General features: G+C 32.7%; 1 protein-coding gene across 10 annotated transcripts in view; it reads left to right on the top strand.

Annotated features, from left to right (window-relative positions):
- The window catches only part of Hipk (Homeodomain interacting protein kinase), a 139702-nt gene that overhangs the window by 57678 nt on the left and 58450 nt on the right, over positions 1-23574 (top strand). For all 10 annotated transcript variants that reach the window (XM_081738834.1, XM_081738835.1, XM_081738828.1 and 7 more), the window contains 4 exons: positions 14506-14793; positions 19482-19676; positions 20746-20814; positions 23243-23401. In XM_081738834.1, the coding sequence (XP_081594960.1) occupies positions 14506-14793; positions 19482-19676; positions 20746-20814; positions 23243-23401 (711 nt within the window). The remainder of the gene's footprint in view (positions 1-14505; positions 14794-19481; positions 19677-20745; positions 20815-23242; positions 23402-23574) is intronic.

Below are 23574 nucleotides of genomic sequence, written 5' to 3'. Positions count from 1 at the left end.
TACGTAATTATGTGTAAATTCTATATATATATATAAATCAGTGTTTTCTTGTTTCGTTTTTATTGCAAAATGGATCATACTTAGAAAATTTCGGTCGTATATGGTCAATTAATTTCCTGATAGTGTTTTTATATCGATTGTTTTTTGTTATATTTATGTGTAAGTCATGTGTTTCTTATATACCGAAAGCAGTGTTTCTTCTATTCTTTCCTCTACAATTAATATTGTTTGTCTATCATTTTCAGATTCCAGATAATCTCGGGGTATGCTCCGTGGCAGTATTGTAATGCAGCTAAATAATATTAATTACGAAGATGATAATTTTATCATTGTTCAAATTCATTATACTCTCATACGTATTTTAACTGAAAAATACATTATAAAATCTCATGCATTTGAAACGTTGTGTGGATATAATAATAAATAAATATACAGAAGGAATGACACGCAATTCGTACTTTAACTTGCTAGTTTCAAAAGTATTAATATAATAGATCTTAGACGAGATATTCCCATGTTAAGATAGTTACCATTAAGCTTGATAGGAATTAGGTGTGTGTTGTATTGACTCAAACATAAGACTCGCCTGTTTTGACCAAGTATGCTCGTAAATGAGGGTGCGTCGTAGAATCGATGACATGGTCGATTCCTGTGCATCGCGTCTATTACAAATTGAGATATTGCAACTCTGTGAAAAACAATATATTACAACTCTCTAATGTGAGTGAGATAACGACTTGCCATTGTCGTCAAGAAATATTGCATTGCAGAAGCGAAAATGTCTGTATAAATAGCAGAGAAAATGTTGCTGTAGAAAATGACAAGGTTGCGTACATCTACATGGTATTATTCCACTTATTGATTCAGAAGGAAAAGAATGAACCTGTGTCTTAAGTTTGCCAGCAATTTATATATATAATTTTAAGGCGCGACTCACAGTTGATAACATCTTACATTCGAGTAAATACGATATATAGAATTTACAGATCATGTTCCAGTTCGACGTGTTTCAACAACTGCTGAAGCTCAAACTCAAAGGAACTAGGATAGAATTTGCTTAGCATTTCATATTAGTATTGATAATGTTACTAAAATTATATATGTTTTTGTAAAGACTAACGCATAAAGTTTTCTTCAAGGAAGATTGTAATTATTAATATCTGTGCGTATTCAAGAGTTGCAGTGTAGATAATCGCTTCGATTAACGAAGAAATTTTCATTAAATTATATTCTAGTGTGAATTGTTCAAAAACCAAACTTCCAAAAACTTAATATTATTACATCTTATTACATCTTGGTCCTAGGTCCATATTCCATGCATCAGATCTTTATATATATATATATATATATATATATTCGTGGCTAAGCGGTTAGCGTAATCGCCTTTGGCGTGGGAGACCCGGGTTCGATTCCCGGCGGGAATTCCACGTTAATCAGTAAGTCGACGTGTCATAGCCTCGCTGCTGAACGGGACGTTAAACTCAAAATCAACTCAACTCATTATATATAGATTGATAGATATGAATAAATAATTGTTTTGACCGTGACACTTGTTTAAATATTCAATGGAGGAATACCAAATTTAATATAAAAGAATAAGAGAAGACGAAAACGATTCATTACTCTATGAAGAATAATGTATATGTAATTTTTACAGCCGTGTAATTAATATATTAATCTCTATGGCACAAAAAAACAGTAATAAAGTAATTGACAACTAATAAGATTATGGGCGTCGTGAGTTTAAGTCTAGATTTTGTCATCTCAGAGGGGGTGAACAAGAGAACTAAAGACAGTTCTTACCAGTTGTGAAAGTAATTGTGAGTAGTGTATATTGGTAACTTCTGGGCCAAAACTTCAGGCCAACCCATTTTGGACATATCTTTGACCAGCACAGAAGGTTAGCGCAAAGTATTTACATAACTATAATTCTAAAGTGAGATTAAGTGAGGTGCTCTGCGCATAGGCTTTTATGACATATACAACCATAAAATACTTACATCTAAAAACATAACTAAAACTACATTTTTCAAAGTAAAAAGCAGCAAAACTGGTACTAACTTTTCAATACCGTCGTTTGTACGGGGTTTAACTTTTCAATAGATATATCAGATGTTTTCCTGTGCATATGTATGTTTTGCAGATAATTTCACCCCATCCACTGCCCTTGCACAAGATCACACATTATTAAAACTTGATGGCATAATAACCATAAAGAACTTATAACTAACTAAAGCTAAACTTATATCTACAACTCTTCTAACTTACAATGTCCCCATGGCAAGGTAGTTATCCCATACTTTAAAACACATCTTTTATCATCAACACAACTTAATGCTAGTTTGTTTACTTCTATACCGTACAAATTGTGCTTATAACTTCTGATTAAATTCATATTTTTATAGAGCTTCCTCGTGGCTAAGCGGTTAGCGTACGCGCCTTTGGCGTGGGAGACCCGGGTTCGATTCCCGGCGGGAGCTCATGTGGTTCGGATTCCACGTTAATCAGTAGGTCCACGTCTCATATAGCCTCGCTGCTGAAAGGGACGCCAAACTAAAATCAACTCAACTCATATTTTTATAATGTTCTTTTTGATTAAATAAACATTCTTTATAATCGTTAAATGAAAATTCTTATAACATTCTTCTTAACTCCTTTTGTTTTTTTTTTACAACATTTATCTTTTTCGAATTTGATTGAATACATTTTTGATCTTAAACCAACAAATTCTTCTATGATTGTTCCTTTAAGCTCATCTTTCATTTTACCAGTACTTCCTTATTTATTTGTGGTATCTCGTATTTGTTATTTTTTGGGTAATCACTTGTATCGAAGTAACTAATAAAACTTTTGAAGTCTTCGTATATATTTTTAGTTTGAATTTGATAAATGTAACTATCTGTATCTGTGTAACAAATTTCTATTTTGTCTTGATATTTAGGTTTCATCACATTATAGTGAAAATCGTACATTAAATGTTTTGACAAATCTAAAATTGACATACCCACATAAATCGGTTTGTTAAATTGCACGTTAACTTTATTCATGTGAACAGCTACTAAATTTTCCGTAAAAAACTGTACTGCTTTTATAGTTTGGTTTTGTTACAAGCTTCTCAAATTTTTTCTCATCACTTACTAGTTTAATGTTAACTCTCTTTCTAATATTTTCCATAGTCTTTGCAAAAACTGAATTGTTCATTAGCTTATAAAAATCTTTCTCAAGATCATTTGTTGCTCTAGTTCTCATCTATGTGTTTAAATCTATGTAATTTTTTAACCAATCTGATTGTTTAAACTCTATTATTCGATGAATTTTCTTAAGTTTTAATCCAAGTGATAAACATTGTTTTAAGTTTCGATAGTGAATTACATATTTTTCTTTATCGTATAAAGTTGTTAACAGTTTTGATTGTTTGGAACCAGGCGGGCACATGTTTTGAGGAGCTAATGGATAGTCATGTAATTCTTTCGGATATTCAAGATCAACTTCTAAAATGTAAGCTTTATCACAAATATCAGGAACATTTGCAAAATCTGTTGCTTTTATTTGTTCTTCACTTAACCAATTAAATCCCTTAAATGGTAAGTATTGGCTCATTGCCCATCCATACAAGTTGTTAGCATCCAAGTACATTAAGTAAGAATCTTCTTTATTTTCATTATAATTTTCCATAAATTTGTTGTTTGCTTTTACATATTTTTTACTACATTGTGAAATTCCCCCTCTTATACCTTTCTCTATCATCAATGCCATATCATAATCTGTTAATAATTCTAATTCTATATTTGTCATCTTTAACATTGCATCCCAAGCTAAACCTGGCGCTGTCATATACCAAGCAGGATCAAGACCATAAGCTTTAAGACATGTTTTCCTAAAATTCTCGAATATATCTGCTAACAATAATACATCTCTTTTTAAATATAAATCATGGTATTTTCCGAGATTCTTAATGTTAAATGTTTTCCATACTTTCTTTGCATGCCCATAATCTTCATCACTTATATGTGTTAGTAAGCTTATTGAAGAATGCTTCTTTTGGTAGAAATTTTCTTTCTCTAAACCTATTCCAATCGTTAACATAATCATATGGATAAACACCTTTTCTTGTTACAAGTTCAAATTGTTCTTCATTAGGGTAGAAGTGTTGTGTATGAATCATTTGTTCTCTTGTTAGGTTTGGTGATAAGTTCTCTAAACTAGAAGCCATAAATCTAAATGAATCAATAAATTTTAATTTGATTGTTCCAACCTTTTTACTAAATGAAATGTAGCGTTCTTCGTTATTAGTTATTAAGTCAATTGCTTCTTTATTGCACCCAAGCTCTTTAATGAATAAATGCGAGTCATATCCTGTTAAGTTATGTACAATGACTGGTACAAACTTTGGAACTTTAACTTTTAAATTGCAATTATTACATAAAGGAGTTATAAACTCCCCTGTTATATGATCATGATGTTTAACTTCATAATTCATTTCAGTATATTTTTCTTTACAGTAATAACAAAATTCGGATCTATTAAACTCTTTTCTCTGTTTCTTCGTTAAAGGCAATTTATTGTTTTGCTTATAAATGTTTGATATTATTTTAGCTTCTTTCTGCAATTTATTTATGAACTTTTTAGCTGCATTTTTACCTCTAAACAAAGTAGGTTCGGTTTTAGTTCCATCACTTTTTACAATGTAATAACAAAATCCCGAAGGTTTATGTTGTTGATATTTTTTGTGTGTGGTTTATTTTTTGGATAACATTCTTCACATCCCATAACCTTATGGCATTCTCATTCTATATTGATAGTTTTTAAATTTAACATATGTGATTTCTTCAGGCATTATTATTTTTACCGCTTCATTCAATGAACAATCTTGCTCATGTTTATCTAATGCACTTTGAGTAAAAGTATAACAAACATCGATCACATAAATATTTTCGAGTTCTCTTTTTTGTTATTTGAGAACTAACTAATCTACTCAAGTCTTTAATCCAACAGTAATGTGTTTTAACTTTTTCTTCAACCAGTTTTATATATAATAAATTTACATGTTTTTCTTTTTTGTTCTGTGTGTGATGTAATATATAGATTGAATAGTCTTTATCATACGCATAGACATTTAGAGAAATATTAAGTAATCTTTCAACTTTTGGAATATCGCTTAGTTTTACAGGAAAATTAATATCTTTTAGTTCAAATTCTAAGTTTGTCAATAGTTCATTATTTTTTGGTACTCGTTCAGGATGTGAATTTGTAGGATAGAAGGCTTTGTATAATGAGTATAAAAAGCATTTTTCATCTTCATTCTTTACATTAATTACTGCCTTTTTGTTTTGAATCTGTTTAGGTAATTCTATGTATGAAGGTCCTTTGTATGGTACATATTTAACGATTGCTAGTTCTAAAAAGTTTATAAGAGCCCAGCCAGAACCTCTAGCTTGAAACTCATCCATTCTTGTTCTTAATGCTTGTTTCATACTAGTTAGTGCTTCTTTTAAATTGGTTGATTGGTTTATTTCTTGGTTTTCAGTATTAAAATAAGACTCTTGAATTTCTTTTCCTTATATTTCAATGTAAACATAGATTAATTTTCAATGAGCCATGTTTTTGTAAGCCGAGTTGTATTCTGTTTCATATAGCTTTAGATAATGTTCTGATGGATCTTCTGGTTTATATTGTGTTGTGAATCTCCATGTTTATAATCTTGATTTAAATGTAGTATTTTGACTTTACATCGATTGGTATTGATTCAACTTTGATTTTCGGTTCTTCAAATACCTCTTCTTTAAATGGAAACTGTTTTAAACCTTTCTTCCTACCTAATCTCTTAGGTTTTGGTTTTCCAAAGATGTCTTCTTGAAATGGGAATATGTTCTGTATTTTTTGGCTTCTTTTAAGTCTTTTAAGATGATATTTTTTTATTAAATAAATCAGGACTGCTTTACGCAGTCGGGAGTAACCTTTAATACTCCTTTCTCTGCTTCATCTTATTTCTTATAACAAGAAAGATATTTTTTAATTTCATTTTCCTAAGACAACTGTTAACATTTGTATGCTCCTACCATTGTTCATATATGTTAGCACGCTGTGTTAGTATAAAACTTTCATGTGAATATCCCATCAAAATCATTAGTGATATAATAAAAGTTAATTCATTTTCGTTCAATTAGCGCTAGTATAAAACCAACTAGCACGTTACCTATTTTAATATAAATTTCTTGGTATTTCTACATCTGTGAACTTCCCAGAGAACTTTGTTTTTAAATTCTATCATAAATGATTCAGTTAGTTTATTAATTCTATTATCACAGTTTTCTTCTATTATTCTCCAATCTATTTTGTCAGCATATTCCCTCATAATAGCTTCTGATAACTCTTGATGATATGATAAAGCATTAAAGTCAAATCTATCGTTATAATCTCTTATAAAATCATCTAAAAGCCTTTGATACTCTGATATTAAGTCAAAGTTGATTTTATCATCGTATCTTGTCATCCAATCTTCAGACAATCACCTGTACAAATTGTATCCCACTGTTCTTCAGTTAACGTTTATAGCATATAAGGAGAAAGATCCATAGCATTAGACTAATATAACAGATTCTAGTTCTTTATTATTTTCTGTAATTGCTTTCTTGACCAAATGATCTAACATATCTAAGGACATACTAAAATTGATCTTGTCTTTAAAATCTAAATGATCACAAATATTGTCGAAAACAGGTTTGAAACGAACCACTACTCTCTCCATCTTTATTATATAGAAAATTTTTGTTTTACATTTCATTTTCGTTATGCTGATAGCGAATATATTATTGGTCAAAATATTAGACTTATTAATAACTTCTTCCCACATCTGTTTTCTCAAATACAAGTTAGTAAGAATGGACAGATATTGGATATTATAGATTATCCTGGTTTAACTTCAACAGCTGTAAACACATGTACGATTTCAAAACCAGGAGCAAATCATTATGATGAATGTCGATGGGAAGGAATTACATGACGAAGAAATAGTGTTTTTGCTAAGACTTTCGCCAGGATTTTGTTCAGATTTTAAAAATATTATATGGAAAGGTGGATTAAAATATACATTTAAAAGAAGTGGTTCTGATGATAATGCATTTGCTATTTGGAAAACACAAAAAGCAGGATGAAACATATGAGAATGATCAACCACATCCAGGTAAAGTTAAGATTATAAATATGGAGTTGAGAATGTCTATTGTTAATTATGAACGTAACTATGCTACCTTGTTAAGATCTAACATGTTAAAAGAGAATAAGATTCCTATTTCCTTCAGCACATATCAATGTTTACAGAAATCAGTTAGTGGTAAATACTTAGCGTTTGATTTAACCACACAATTTAATTCAAGTGAATTTGATGTGCCTAATTTCGTGATTACATTTTTTCAAAGTGATAGGAATGATAATCAAGAAAGAGATTCAAGCTATTTTGGTCATTGTAAAGTCCAGAATATCCATTTTCGTAATTCTAGAAATGAATCTTTTCCTTTAGAATCTTTGAACTCGAATTTTAGAAAAGAAAGAAAGGAAAAAAAAAAAAAAAAACATAACAAAGCTTACGAAATGTATACGATATATAAGAGAGTTACAATTGAAAACACTGAGATGTATTATTATCCTAAAGAGTTTTTAGAAAATAGACCAATGTTTGTAATTAATACAAGCAAGCATAAATCAATAATTGCAAGTGATAGAACTAATTTGAAATTGACTGTTAATTTTGAAAGCGATGTACCAGATAAAACGATTTGTTATGTTGTTATGAATGGTAAGAAAAACTTTGAATATGATGTGCAGAAAGAAAAAATGATTGAGAAGATATAAATCAATTATATGTTTATTAGATTTGTTTAGTTTGTAATGTTTTTATGATATCATAAAAACTTATTTAATGAAAATGAATATTCCAGATAGAGATGCAAAAAAGCCGGCTTTTTTAAATCGATGGTTTTTTTCACATAAAAAGCCGGCTTTTTTGGGAAAAAAACGAGAATTTTGGAAATTTTGGCTTTTTTCAACTTCATGATTTTTCTATCTAAATAGCTTTCTTATAGTATATTCTATAGTTAGATAAAAATTCCAGACCTGAATGTGATATTTCGCTCTGAAATTCACCATCAAGATGGATGGAGCACATGTTTTACGAATTAAAGCTAACATGAAGAATGTAGTATTTGAGGGTAATTTTAGAGGCTATTTAACTTTATTTTAACTTTTGAGTTATCGACATCTTTTTTCTTCTCTAGTTTGTCATCCGTGTTTCATTTCTAAGAGCTTTTAGTACTCTTGCTTCTAGCGCAAATGTTAAACTTGCCCGTTTTTCTATTTATCCCTCAAAGCGTACGTTTTTCAATATATCCGTCAAACCGTACTTCCACATTTCTGTTATACTGTAGCTGTGAAATGATTTAGCAATAATTTTCCGGACACAACCTTGAATACCAATTTATACAAATAATCAGTAGCGGATTTAGAAAAGTACTTTAGGAGGGTTTTTTCTGATTGTTTCGTTTCCTAAAAAGTCCTAATTTTATTTGGGAAGTGCTTGAAGTTTATGAGTACAGGCATAACTAATATTTCGTTTCGTTTATATGTTTAGCAATAATCTTTCGGATACAGCTTTAAAAATCATTTTATACTGAGAATCAGTGGCGGATTTAGAAAAGTATTTTGGGAAGGGTTTCTTACTAATGTTTAGTTTTTTTAAACATTCGTAATTTTTATTTGACGGTAGCTTAAAGTTTATGAGTAACGGCATAAATAATAGATATTTCGTTTGTTGCATACATTCCGTAACTTTGGGGAACGGACTTCAGTCCGAAAGACCGCCCCCCTAACCTTCGCAAAACCGTCACTGCTGGTAATTAGTAATAATAACGATTTAAAAACAATAAAAAAGGAAGTCGCCCAACTCACAGTACACGCACTATTTCTACATTCACAGATGGAATGAAGAAAAGCTTTGTCAGAATGGTCGAATGCTGGTTGAATCCCGGACTTCCCGATAGAAGCGCAAAAGCTAATCACTCAGCCATGTTTGTTGTGCAGTTGTATTTAGCTTAACTTAAATATATTCCGTAGTCTTTTTTTTTTGGGGGGGGGGGGGGAGTTCCGTAATGATATGTTGAATCCCTCTTGTTAAAAATTCAGAAAACTTGAGGATTGGGTAAACTGTGATGGTGGTTCTATAAAACTTAACTGTAGAATTTCAAGAATATACAGAACCAAAAGATCTAGATGTGCAGCCTTTAAGTGTATCATATAAATCTTAAGTATTTCTCTCATGTTTTATTTTAATTTTATTTTGTTTCAAAAAGAGGGTGTGGAATATTTTAAAGTAAAAATACTACATACTATTTTGCTAGTTATTTGTGTATTCTTTAAAAAGAAGTGTTTACTTTTATGGTTGACTGATTTACACCAACTTTTTTTTAATAACTGGTTTAAACCACAAAAATAAAAAGAATGAAAAATGCGAATCGTGTGAACTTCATGGTAACGTTTCCAGATATCAAACCACCTGCAATAGTTTTATTTCCCTTTCACCTTTTAATCAAGGTGTCCCATGTTCAATTCTCGGTCGAACCACAATCCTTCTTTCATGCGTAACCCAAGTAGCGGTTCGGATGTCAGTTTAAGCGAAAGTCTTCTCCTTGATAACCTCGGTATTTCGTAAGAATGTTAAGCCTAAATATACGAAACAAACCAAATTGTATATTTCTACATGCCTAAATGCGTGTTGTTTTATAAAGAAGCCAATATTGCTTAAATATATTGATAGAAATTGGCAAAATTTATCGATTGCCTACGTAGCTTCCAACATTAGCTTGGATTGGACTTTCAATGATATCTACGTACCGGTACTAAATTTGTAATTTAATACCTCAGTTTTAGCGTACTGATTATGGTACGTTGACCTTTAAATTTTACATGCAAAGCAATAACAGGATTTTCCCGTTATTGTCTTACATTTCAAGTAATGACGGGATTTTCCCAATGGCTAGGGCGGGAGATTCTCAACTTAAGAAATTTACTGACCGCACTTCTTTAAGCTTATGGGAGTTCTTCCGGCATAACCCCGCTGTTGCATAATAACATCAAGGCGAAACAAACTTAGGCTATTTCTGTGAATATGTAATATAAATACATAAAGCAAAAAATCTAAGTCAAAAAAGCCTGGTTTAAACCAAAAAAGCCTGGTTTAAACACCCCCAAAAAACGCGTTTTTGGCATATTCAAAAACAACCACGGTTCTTGCCAACTCTGCTTACTTTTGTATATAGGAGGTTAAAAAATTCTTATTATATACATTGGTTAATCCTGTGGAATTCATAATGTAAATATGTTGAAGAAAAATTGTTTGAAATATTTTTTCGAAATTCATAGTTTATTTTCGATGTTTTATATTATTATCAGCATCAACCACTAATTAAATGATTTTTTGTGTTATAGAGAAGCGATACAAAGTCTGTTTTATCAATTTAAAGCAGTATTTTGAAAAAAGCCCAAAATTTCCGAAGCAAAAAAGCAAAGCAGAAAAAACCGAGTTTTTTTCCAAAAAAGCCGGTTTTTTTCCGAGCCCTTGCATCTCTAATTCCAGATAACATTCCACGAGAGAATCTAATTGCGTTAATTGAGGATACTGTATTAAATCTTGAGAAATTAACAAAAAACAAAAGGAAGTTCAAAAGAATAAAATGTACATATATCACTCTTATTACGTTATCAATTCTACTATCAGCTTCTACAGGGTTTATTAATATATTTATTCCTGTTACAGTATATTCGATTATTACAACAGTATTTGCATCAGCTTCTGCAGTAATCACTGGTCTATCAACACGATTTAATATAGCTTCGAAGAAAGAATATTATAAAAATATGGTGTATTAAATTGAATTGTTTAAAGATGAGCTTAATGTTATTAAAATAATAAATGGAGAATTAACAGACGAACCTACAAAAGATATTGTTGATAGAATTACCCTATATTGACTGAAATAAGATCATTACAAAAATGAATAACTTTTTAAAATATTTTGTACAATAAATAGGAAACGGCATCACAATTAAACAAGAAAAACAATATTAACGTTTTAAGACTTGTTAAATTGTGAGATCTGGAAGAAGGAAAATCTTAATGGAAATTGATACCAACAAAATACACTGGTGAAAGAGTATTAGTACATTTAAATGAAATATACAAAACCTTATTACCCCAGAGATATAATAAAGATACTGATCAAGTTTTAAAAGAGATGAAAACTAAGAAACTTTATGAGATATGATGGAATGAAAGAGCTTTCTAATGGTTATAGAATACACCAACTGTTCTTCAAAAATGAATCTAAAAGTAAAAAATGAAATAAAAAAAATATTTTTTAAATAATATATTGAGTAGTTAGCATGGAACCTCAAAAGGAATTCATTCTTACTAATAATTTCAATGTAATTGTGAGAAATGTACAAAATGAAACGCAAGTAGTTTTCGAAATCAATCGATGTTTGTTCAGTCTCAGCTACGATCAATGGACTGAGTTTAAGAAATCATTGTTTCCCATAGAGAACGAAATAAGCAGAAGATTTCACTATCAGTATCCAAACTTTTAATCATGTAAACATATAACATACAAATACAGAATTTAGAAAGTAAGTTTTTATGGTTATATCGTAAAAGCTATCCTCGTATATAGTTGCATCTTGTTAAATGCTATTCAAATATGTATACTTTGTTATGTCTATTATTAGTTTTTGACTTATTAGGAAATATATAAAAAATTTATTTATTAACCTACCCTCGTATATACATAACTAGAATAGATGCTGTTAAATGCTGTTCAGATATATATATATATATATATATATATATATATATATATATATATATATATATATATATACACTTTGTTATGTCTGTAATTAATAATTTTCGACTTATTAGGAATTATATAAAAATTTACTTATTATCTTACCCTCATATATGCTTCAAATAAATTTCCCCGTCGAAATATATATATTTTGTTAAACCATAGATTAAGTTTTCGATTGGATGGAAAAACGATAATTATAATCATACGAATTTCCAACCCTGAAACTGACAGTAATCCTACACACTTTCGGTCTACTATAAATGATTGGCTTTGGCTGTCATCTGGCGGAAGTTTCTATAACCAGTTTTTCTCATGCAACTGAACCTGTCAATTGCATAGTTAAAGTTGTCCGTTCAGAAACTTTCTTAACTGACGATCGCAATTCAAAAGTAAACAGACAGACACTCCGCCGAAAAATGTGGCGGGATAAGTCTTTCTCAAACTGAGCAGGAAGAGAAGCATGAGATACATTTGGCTGAAGTCCAAGAGCTGCTAAAAAAGAAAGAAAACATGTTGCTGCTGCTACAAAGCTCTAGGCATTATGTGAATCATATGCATATACAAGAAACATTGAATATATATCTATATATGTAGCGAATGAATGTGTAACCTTTTTTTGTTCGTTGTTTTTGCCTTAAGCTGCGTACATATATATATAAGAACGAATATAAAACTACATCTTTAAATGAATACAGCATCAGATACAAGAGTTAGCTCTTTCTTAGATTCTCTTACTAACCAAACTTAAAATGAACAAATTGAATTGAAAATTGTACAGCTGAAACTTAAGAAACAACGAGTTAGAGATAATATTAGAAAAATTCAAAAAAGAATGCGAGAGCAAGCTGAAAAACTTAGAATATATTAGCTCAAATTACAAATTTACAGGATATAAGATCAAATAATGAATCTGAAGATATGGATCTAAGATAGATGTTACTTTTATAATTTTTTTGAATGGGGATGTGGGATGCAATACAATGGTTGGCATCCACAGGCTACTAGCGTTGGTTGGAGCTGTATCTACCCTCCAGTGGCGTATTTAATAGAAGACAGCCTATGCGTAGAGCATTATATATAGACCATAAACTGTACACTAAGTTATTTTCACTGGAAAATACTTTTCAGTTGTGTATTTATAAAAGATATTGAGCGATAGGGGGACATGATAAGATAGAAGAGTTGAAGATATAAGTTTAGCTTTAGTTAGTTATAAGTTCTTTATGGTTATTATGCCATCAAGTTTTAATAATGTGTGATCTTGTGCAAGGGCAGTGGATGGGGTGAAATTATCTGCAAAACACATATGCACAGGAAAACATCTGATATATCTATTGAAAAGTTAAACCCCGTACAAACGACGGTATTTGCTGACCAAAGATATATCCGAAATGGGGTGGTCTGGAATTTTGGCCCAGAAGTTTCATAAGATCATCTATAAATGCTTTGTGCTATTCTTCTGTGCTGTCCAAAGATATGTCCTAAATGGGTTGGCCTGGTGTTTTGGCCCAGAAGTTACCAATATACACTACTATTGTGGATTATGCTTTATGATGAGAAAGGATAGGAATAATATTTGTAGGACAGAATGTACTTTATCATGGCGCGCACATTTAATTAATATTGCATTTGAAAATTGCGTCTTGTCAGGTTTATAAAGCAAATTGCTTTTTCTTAACCCTAGAAAGTGAAAACTTGCATCTGCTACGTGAAGGATCAAGAGGGAAGGGGCTCAAATTTGCTCGTGTTGGTTGTAATAGCTTTCAGAGTATATTTGTTCAATTAGAGTTAACTGGTTGAATGAATTACAAGAAAGACATTTTTCAAGGAATTATGTATTTTATTTGTAAACAACGGGCTAAATACGGTGCGTAAAACTGCTTATATATTATACCAAATTTCTTATAATATTCTGCGGAAAACCAGTATCATAACTGAGATATTGAAGAAAACAAAAACATGTTACCATTACGATCCAGTACTTGGCACTTAGTGGAATAGCTTTTCCTGAGCGTTTAAGCAAGCAGTGCGGTTTCAAACATTTTTTAAACATTATTTACATTGTCTCGTACTCGCTGATATAAAAATCTCGAAAATCGCAAAATGACGCTTGGTCAATTGATGCATAACACCGTTCAAATAACACTCGACAAATTCTATAAAAGCCTAAGTGTTTATATAAAGGAGAAAAGTAACATTTTTAAAAAGTAGTACAACTTTTAGATACAAAAAGAAACAAATGAAAGGAATTTTGGGGAAAACAAAGATGAGTAGCACCTATAACCAAGGGGGGACCAAATCGGCCGGCACGACATGATTTTTTTTTTTTTTTTTTTTTTTTTTTACAAAAAAAAAGTATATTCCAGTTGAAAAAAGCGAAAATGTACCTTCCATCAAAAGGAACAAAAACAGAGAATGCTGAATTCATATTAATCCATATAAACTAAATAAAAAGAACCCGTGGGTAAAATTGCCCCCTCTCCCCTTCCTGGTCTTTCTAGGGTTCATAATATGTTTATTTTTGTACCTCGGAGTTCCTAGATTAAGCGCGAAAAGTGGAAAAGATAGTAATTGATTTTATGATGACCACTTGTTATTTACTTTACAGGAAAGAAGAATAACACCTGGCGAAGCTTTGAATCACGCTTTTGTGACGTTAGCTCACCTAGTGGACTATGCTCATTGTAACAACGTGAAGGCGAGTGTTCAGATGATGGAAGTATGTCGAAGAAGTGGATTTAGTTCCAACAACAATCATCAGGCGACGCAGGCACCTCTTGTTGCCAACTTTGTGCCCAGCTCAAATGGAAACGTGACATTGACATTTAACAATCAGCTAACGACTAATCAGGTACAACGCCTGGTTAGAGAAAGAACAAGTGGATATGACAATCTGGTGTGTTTTTTGTTTAGCTTTTCATGATTTAGTTGATGAATTTAAGAGTTTATCTGGGTTGCAGTTTCACCTATTATGTTGTTTGCATGTTTAAATTAAAATTATTAAATTTAAACCGTACCCGCGAACATGTTTTCATATTATTAAAATTGCATTTATAGTGAGATTTAAAAAAAAAAAAAAAATCTGAGAAGGTATTAACTATTAAAAGTTTGCGGATAAGTTGGAAATAGCTTCAGATATGTGTTTGTGGTGCAAATCAACCCCAAAATGATATGTCACGTGGATCTCTTCCTATTACATATATTGAACCTGAATCCAAGATGGTAGGCTTCAAGTTGGCGGTCATGATGGCACTATACTGTAATAGATAACGAAGATATGTTGTCACTCACTCTAGGCGTACCAAACTCAGGAGATACCTTTGGCTCATATTATGTACTGCAAATACATTCAGAACTTGAGGTCGCTTTGTGCACCATCTAATATTATTGAAGTGGGCTAAATTTTCTCGTGAGTTACTTCGGTCTGATGTGGAACCACTTTATGGGGTGAGATTCAAAGAACTGTTCTTTGGAGCTACTTGAAATGCACAAGGTTTGGGAGGGAAGGGGGGACCGAGTTGTGTTTATGTGCTTTTATATATATAAAACCTCGGCCGTGAAATTGAAACATTTTGGACCATGAAAATGCTGAAAGTCGTGAATTCAGTTATTCAATTTGAGAAAGAACACTAACTCTCATTCATTAAAGCTCTTGGGTCATAGTTGAAAACTCAAAATCTTATTTTGTACCCCCAGCTGCTGATTCTCTTCAGGATATTATTTCACTCACATTTCTGTTCTCTGTGGGACTGTGTTCAACCTTTAAACGCAAATGTGACCTAAGCTGAAATCTCTATAGATTACATTAGATATCCATATCCTGCAAAAGGAAAAATGACTCCCAAGTATTCCGTATTGTACTCTTGTTAGTTCTACTCAACATTTGTAAATTTTTGTCCGAACACTCCCAATAGCTTGAAACTCAGTTACAAAAATCTTTTGCGTCCAACCACTTCCTGTTCCTGTTCCTGTTACTTACTTTTTAATCTACAATTTTTACAGTACCTTAAAGGAAGTTTAAGTAACAAGAAGTGGTTGGATTTTTATTAAGACACAGGTTTTTGTAAAGGAGGTTTGAGTTACTGAGAATGTTTGGACACAGAGTTTACAAGTGTTGAGTAGATATATCAAGCGTGCATTGTGGAATACTTAGGAATCATTTTTACTTTTGTGGGTTACTGAATCATAAATCTTATGTAATCAAAATAGATTCCAACTTCGTTACAGCTACGCGTGAACACGGTCTCAGGGAAGACTGATATATTGTGAATGCCTTGAATAGGATCAGTAGCTAAGGTACAAGGTAAGATTTTGAAAAAAGCGAACGTGTTTGCTCAGTCATTGGTTAACACTTTCGGTCTTTGCTGTGTGTGTTCTAAGTTCAATTTTAGGCGAAGACATAAGTTTTTCTGTAACTTTAAATCCAACATTTTATAGCAATCGAAGAATATATGAATTCAAAAGTAACTAATTTTCATTTCGTAAGTTAGAAATAACTGCGATGGAAAATTACTAAAAATGGAATTAAATTCGGAAATGGGTTAAATTTTGAACAGCTTTTAGTGTGCGTAGTGTATGGCACAGTTGCCAGATAAATCTCAGTTATTGTATTGAAAATCGTTCTGAAAAGTTGAAGACTGCTATCTATCTAGGAAACAAGACATGATAGCGTTATGGATTTATGCTAAGCATATTATACAACCGAAGGATTTCGATGAGAATCTTGTGCCTTCGCTGTAGTAATTGCACTTAGGAGTGATACGAAGTAAGATTAAGCAGATGAAACGTTCTATCCTCAGTAATTAGCCAGTAATATATATGGAAGTTTTCACTTTTATTATAAAAAGAAATTGTTGTGATAAACTATTATTATTTCGTAATTCCTAACAATACATACCTTTCAATGTTACTGGGACCAGGTGAATAAGTAGGCAGTGAAGTAATACCGTCTACAGGGGTTTAGTTTCAACCACTTAAATCACCCCACAGATTTTTTGCACTATACTTTTGTATTTATCTCCGTTAACATTCAATAAAGTAGACGTTGAGTAGGTATAAACAAAATATCTTAAATAACAAATAGTGCATGAGTTACATAGTAAATAGTAACATAATTTATTATATTTTTGTTGCATAAAGATGATAAATTAATGGATATCAGTAAAGGATAAGATAATAAGAGTAATTTCTCACTAGAAAGTGTATAATCTAATTCCGTATCACAGTATGACAAAAATGACTGTTACTATACTGTGCTTCGGAAGGGTGCATGATAAGTTCTTGCGTCGAATATTTTGTTTCATTTAAAATAGCATGATTACTGTGTTACACTTGTAGAGTTATTGTACCAGTAGAACCATTATATTTGGTAGTTAGAAATAAAGTAGAGTAATGTTGATAGTTAAAAATTGTTTTTAACAGGAAGCTGTGATTTTTTTTTTTTTTAAGTCATTCAGTACTAATAATAAGTATTACCGTATTTGGTATTGCTCTTCAGACAACATTAGTGTATTAGAGCAACTTATTAGCTAACATGAGAATACAGGGTCTCTCTGAAAAGTAATGCCAAATTTTATTGAGACGATTGTGCGTTGCAGCGCGCTATCCGCCGGGATCGAAGGTGGTGTAAGTCAACTGCTGAGCTACTACTTGCTCAGTTGTCTCCCAGCTGTCAGAGGTGCAGGACGGGCGATTTCGTAAACCTTTGTTTCGTCTTTTGTACAACTCGCAATGCAGCGATCATTGGAACAGAGATACGCGATCAAATTTTGTGTGAAATGTGGCAAACCTGCAGCGGAAACTTTACCAATAGTTCAACATGCCTTCAAGAATGAGTGTTTATCACAAAGGCAAGTCTACAGATGGGCCAAGGCGTTTTTGGAATGCCGTGAAGAAGTCGACGACACAGCCCATACTGGAAACCTGTCAGCTTTCTCAGTCGAAAATGTGACTCCTGTGAAAGAACGTTTGCAAACAGAGCGTCGAATGAGTGTTCGTTTAATGGCCGACATGTTAAATATTCCAAAAAACTATCGTCCAATAAATTGTGACCAAGGATTTGGACATGAGAAAAGGGCCTGCGAAGCTTGTCCCAAGAATTTTGACCGGCGATCAAACGTCTTACCGAGTGGAAATTTGTCAAGACGTTTTGCAAATTTTGTAAAAATGATTCTGTTTTTGGACAGTGTTATTACGGATGATGAAACTTGGATATTCCAGTACATCCTCGAAACGAAAAGGCGAAGTACCAAGTGACACACCTCGGCGTTCCCTGAAAGACATGGTTTCAGAGCAATTGACGCCGTGAAAGCAGGTTGTGAAATGGCTTTAAACGCATTTTCTGAACAAGCCTTCCAGGATGCCTTTGCAGATTGAAAATCCCTTTGGCAAAGATGTATCGACGAAGGAGAACCATATTTTGAAGACTTTGAATGTACAGCTATTACTGTTACGTAAGTAGACTTCGGGACATTACTTTCCAGACAGACCTTGTCCATTACATAGGCGTGTATTACGTTTGATAGAGCTGTTCCCGTAATGTTAACAGTAATATGTTTTCGAATTTTAAACCACCTTCTACGTATATTGTGGTTGTTGATGGAGATTTCTGACTTTATATATATATATCCTTCGTTTGATATAACTAAAATATGAATTAATCACATGGATAGTACATATCGTACGCAACCGATGAAACTTGCCCGATTGTGGTTGAACGTGGCATGTTAATAGACCTAGACGTGTTCAAGTACGCGTGTGAAATATTGAATGATGTGCAGACCTTTTTCTCCCGAGTTCTGAGCCATGATTTTTTTTTTTTTTTTTTTTTTTTTTTTAAACAGTCAAATATTCAGATTTTGTATATGTATGTGCACGCTTCGGATTGACGGGGGAGGGTATTTAGAACAAAGTTCATCGAATAACTTTGTAAGTCTTGTTATTAAATGTTAATTTCACCCGTAAGAAAGTAAATGATGATAGGTTGATTAACCATGCTATAAATGCAATGTCTACTGATAATAAAGATTCATTTAAAACAATCAGAGAAGGACAATTTTTCTCCGTAATAAGGAAACTTGCTAGTTTGTCCGATTCATACGAGTACGGCGTTTATAGCGTTATATTTCGGGGCACACTAGCTCAGTGGCAGAGCGCTCATCATCTGATATGATGTGATGACCCCGGATCTAAAACCGGGACACATATGATCTACAGGTAGGCCTGTGGTTTTCTCGAGTTCCCTCGTGTCCTTCACTATTCTGTTCCATCAGTTCTCTCCAGGCGAGGAATGTAGAAAAGGAATATGGATCAAAAGTTGAAGTGATTCAAGATAAGTGGACCAATCTTATATTGCAGATCTGAATCCGAATTCAGTAGTAAAGCGCTTTGCTCTGGCGCGAGGGTTTTCGTGGTTTGATTTCCGCCCATACGAGTTTGTGAGTTTGTGGTGGGCAAAATTTTTTTTCCCTCGCTATTCTGCCGTTCTTTCCACAATCAATTATTTTAGTATCATTCACTTCCATTAATCATACATTCCCTTTAACTTAAAGGATAATTGTTTCATTATTTGTTCGTTAATTGCAGTATCAGTTGTACAATGGACGATCTGTGGCCCGACAATATGCTGGTGCGACGAGAGCTGATCCTTTCCAGCATCAGCTGGTCTCTTCAATATTATGTCCGTCTTACCAAGGCATGGGATCTCCAGCAAAACATGTGACGGTTGTGGCACAACAGCCTCCTCAGCTGCAGATTCAGCCACCTATTATTTCTCAACAGGTAAGACATAACAAATCCATTGCAACATGCTTCTTACGGTTTTTAAATTTTAATAAAATTAAATTAAATTACTTTATTAAAACCTAATGCAGTTGTCTATCAATACTTAATAAGTATATTGTTACTAAATAGGTAGGCTATGAAAATTGTTCAAGTTAAGTATCAGCTGCCTTTGTACATGGGTCACGCGGACCTGTAAATTTCAACGTACATGTCGTAAAAAGGACAGTAGTTGGAGATAATAATTGAAGAAGAGCGCTCAATACCAAATATGTTGATATATCAGTATGGATCAAAATGGCACTCAATAGAATAAGTATGGTTTGTGATCACTGAAGTCGGAAAGCAGGGATTTACCTCATTGAACCTTACGGAATGTAGCCTTATTATGCGTTCTTCGTAGTGAAATTTGTATCTGGGTCAAATATTACACTTCTTCACATTTCCTTCCGCACACATTCTTGTCAGTCCTGTTAAATATTAGAACAGTAGTTGTAGAAGTTCTCTTATCATAATTAATTATTTTCTTCTTTCTTTTTTCAAGAAAAGAGTATCTCACCAATCCCTGAAGTTAGGGAAATGAAATTCTACCCATACAGTCATCATTAAAAATAATTGGAACACGAGTTTGAGCGTTTTCAAATATTCCGCTCTTAAAGGGGAAATGAAGCAGTTTTTATAATATTCAAATTCCAGACTCTGTATTCAGAAAATTTCTAATATGAAGGTTCTCTTATGTTAAAAATGTGAAATTCGGTATATGAATTTTTCATTAATATTGAGTAAACATATGTTGCATTGTTTTCGAAAATTGCGCTCTTAAACAGGAAACGGGATACAATTCGTAGGTATTAAAGTTTCCGGTTTTATGAGTAACAGAATTCTTGCGAACGGCGTACCTTGTAGTTACTACGTAATCCATAACTATAATTTAAATAATAATGTTTAACGTTACTAAATTTTTTCGTAGATAGTGGAGAGGTCCATCTGTGATCTTGAAATAAAAGTCAGAACATGTCAGATAACTAGTTAAGAACAGTATCTTAATGTTTTTCATTTTCATTTACAGGTTGCTGCTCAGCAACAGTATGTACCTGTCTCAATGGTTGAACAAAGTGGTAGACAAATGCTTCTAACAGTAAGTATACTGATTACATAATAAAAGAAATTGACGTCTATTTAATGTTTAGCAGTGATACAAATGTTGCGTTTAATGCGATTTTTTGCATTATTCCCGGTATTACGCACATTAAGAATGCAGTTTCCAAATTGGAATTGGAGGTTGCAAACTATCCTTTTTATAATTTCCTAAAAATTAACTTAGCTTCTTGTAAGTGAAAAATGAAGAAGTGACTGTTAACATATGTCTAATTATAGTGACAAGAAGATTTTTACTTCGTACATTTTTAAAATTCTTTTTATGGTTTAAATCCTTTTTGAAGTGTGCCTAGGCTGACGATGTTCTTGGGAAGTATTTCCTAGAGATAAGGTTTGTTTCTTGCGGTGACTATTAGCCTTTTACTTATATTATTTCTAACGAAGAAGTGTGTTCTTCCTTACACTTGCGAATATTAAGCTCACAAACACAATATTTAACTGTGTATTTTCGAACATTGAGTAATTATTACGTTCAACGATCAGAAGTGTGTATAGAAGAACATACTTCGTTCTTTAATTATTTACAGGAAGTTAAGTTAATTTCAAGAAATTCAGAAGGATAATATTGCAGCATGCAAGTCTCAGTGTGAAACTATGATCTTTATTTGTGCACAATCGATGGTAATGTGAGATGGCATTATGGTGTAGGTTGTGTGAAGTAAGTATGCAGTAGAAATTTTCAAGCCACTTAGGAAATCATAGAGGCTTTGTCGAAACAGTTGACATTTTCAAATGGATACATATTTAGTTGTAAGTCATTACTAAATATTAACTCTTTGACTACTAACGGGATACATGTGTCCCATGCGAATAATTCAAACATATTTTTTTTTTCTTTTGTAAAAAAAAAAAAAAAAAAAAAAAACTAAAAAAAAAGTATATGTTGCTATCCCATCGGTTCAAATGTGACAAGGAGACTTTAGTTTCTAAAACTGTGTACAGATGTGAGGAATATCCCACATTAAAGGAGTCGTACATGTACAGTCCGCAGCAAAAAACCTGCAACATGAGCATGTAAGTTTATTGTGAAAGGACGAAGTCTTTTGCTCCAAAATAAGTTTGCAGGGGAGAACGCATAGTTTCTCCTGAGGTGATTTGTGCCACTTGGACGTTATGTTGATTCCCTGCGCTGTCAGGCGTAGTTTCACAATAAACTTACATGCTCATGTTGCAAGTTTTTTGCTGCGGACTGTACATATAAAAGAATATTCACATTAAAAGGATAGATAGTCAAAGGGTTAAGTAAGTATATTACTTATTAGGGGACACCGTAATCTAGTGGCTAGAGCGTTAGACTCATGTCCGCGTGGTTTCGGGTTCGGTGCTTCCCAATTTTCGGGGTCCACTCGGCGTCGTGGGACAAAGTGGAAAGTCACGTGAATAAAAGACATGACAGGTTTAGAAAGCTCCTGATACATCTGTTAAGAGACGGGGTGACACGTGTTAGTCGGTAGACTGACTAGTCTTAGTTTAGTCGGACGCTAACAGATAGCGTTGAAGCGTCTCAGACGAACAAAAGACTGTGACGTCATGATTTGATTTTCTATTAGAGGCACGAGTTTTTCGCAATGCGCGATAAAATGAAATGCGTCAGAATTAAGTAATTTTAAGTTTTTTGACATTTTATGATGTGATATTTGTATATATTTTCATTGGTTTCTGTCGCGCGATAAAACGCAAAATTGGCAGTTTTGCTCGAAATTTCTAACAATACGCGAAATTTTAAAAATACGCTTTCATTAATTTGAAAACGCCAGTTTTCCGCTGACGGAACGATAGAACGCGGCATGAACGGCGCATTTTGGGTGATTCGGACACGGCTATAGAGAACATGTTGCGCGTTGGCTATCACCATCGCAGCTGGATGGAGAGGAGCCGTTTTAATTAACTAGCCAATGGAATGGACTGGTGATAAGTGACAAACTTACAGCAATGAGAAAATAGTGGAAACATTTAACATACTTCGTTCGTTTGTTGTACAATTGATTCGAAACTTTACTGAAGTAAAGTTCCTGAAAATATAGTACAGGTAAATTGCCATGTATCATTTTTCTATGTACTATATAGTGATTATTTATCATTTCTTTTTCCTGTCTTTGGATTAACCGTGATTTTGAGTTAACCGTGGATTCTTCCCCTCTATTACCCGATAAATCGTGAGTCAAATGTAGTTAGAATTAAGTTGCCGTGAAAACTATTTTTTGATGTTCTATATGTTACCGACATATTCTTGCTACTATGTAGTCCGTCGTATGTGTTTGGGTAGTTATATGATCTAGTGTTCTTGCAACTTACAGTGACCTAATTATCTCTTAAAAATCAGATTATTATCTAACCATACTATGAGTGTATAGATAAACATTTCACTGAGTTGGTATTAACCATTTTTTTTTCATGTTTATTTCTAGAATGCTGTTCAGACTTCTTGGCCTACAAACCGCCAAATGGCGATTGTACCTTCATGGCAGCAGTTACCACCACAGCATGCAGCCATTCAGCAGCCGTTGCTGTCCGACGCTGGAGACTGGGGTCGTCCTCTTATTGTTGATTCTAGCACAATTCTTCAGGTAAATTCACGACACTTTAATTGATACTGGTTAATATGGACTTCTCCTTCGAGTAGCATAGAATTTAATCAACAGGCATTGTTTGCAAATCTACCACATCAAGTAACTTAAGAGAAGTTTATACTAATCCAGCTTTTTTTTTAAATTTAATACTTTAGGGTTACCACCTTTCA

Source organism: Thermobia domestica, chromosome 14 (assembly GCF_964235325.1).
Source record: "Thermobia domestica chromosome 14, izTheDome1.hap1.1, whole genome shotgun sequence".
NCBI classification, from domain to species: Eukaryota; Metazoa; Arthropoda; class Insecta; order Zygentoma; family Lepismatidae; genus Thermobia; species Thermobia domestica.
This window is presented reverse-complemented; position numbering and strand designations above follow the sequence as displayed.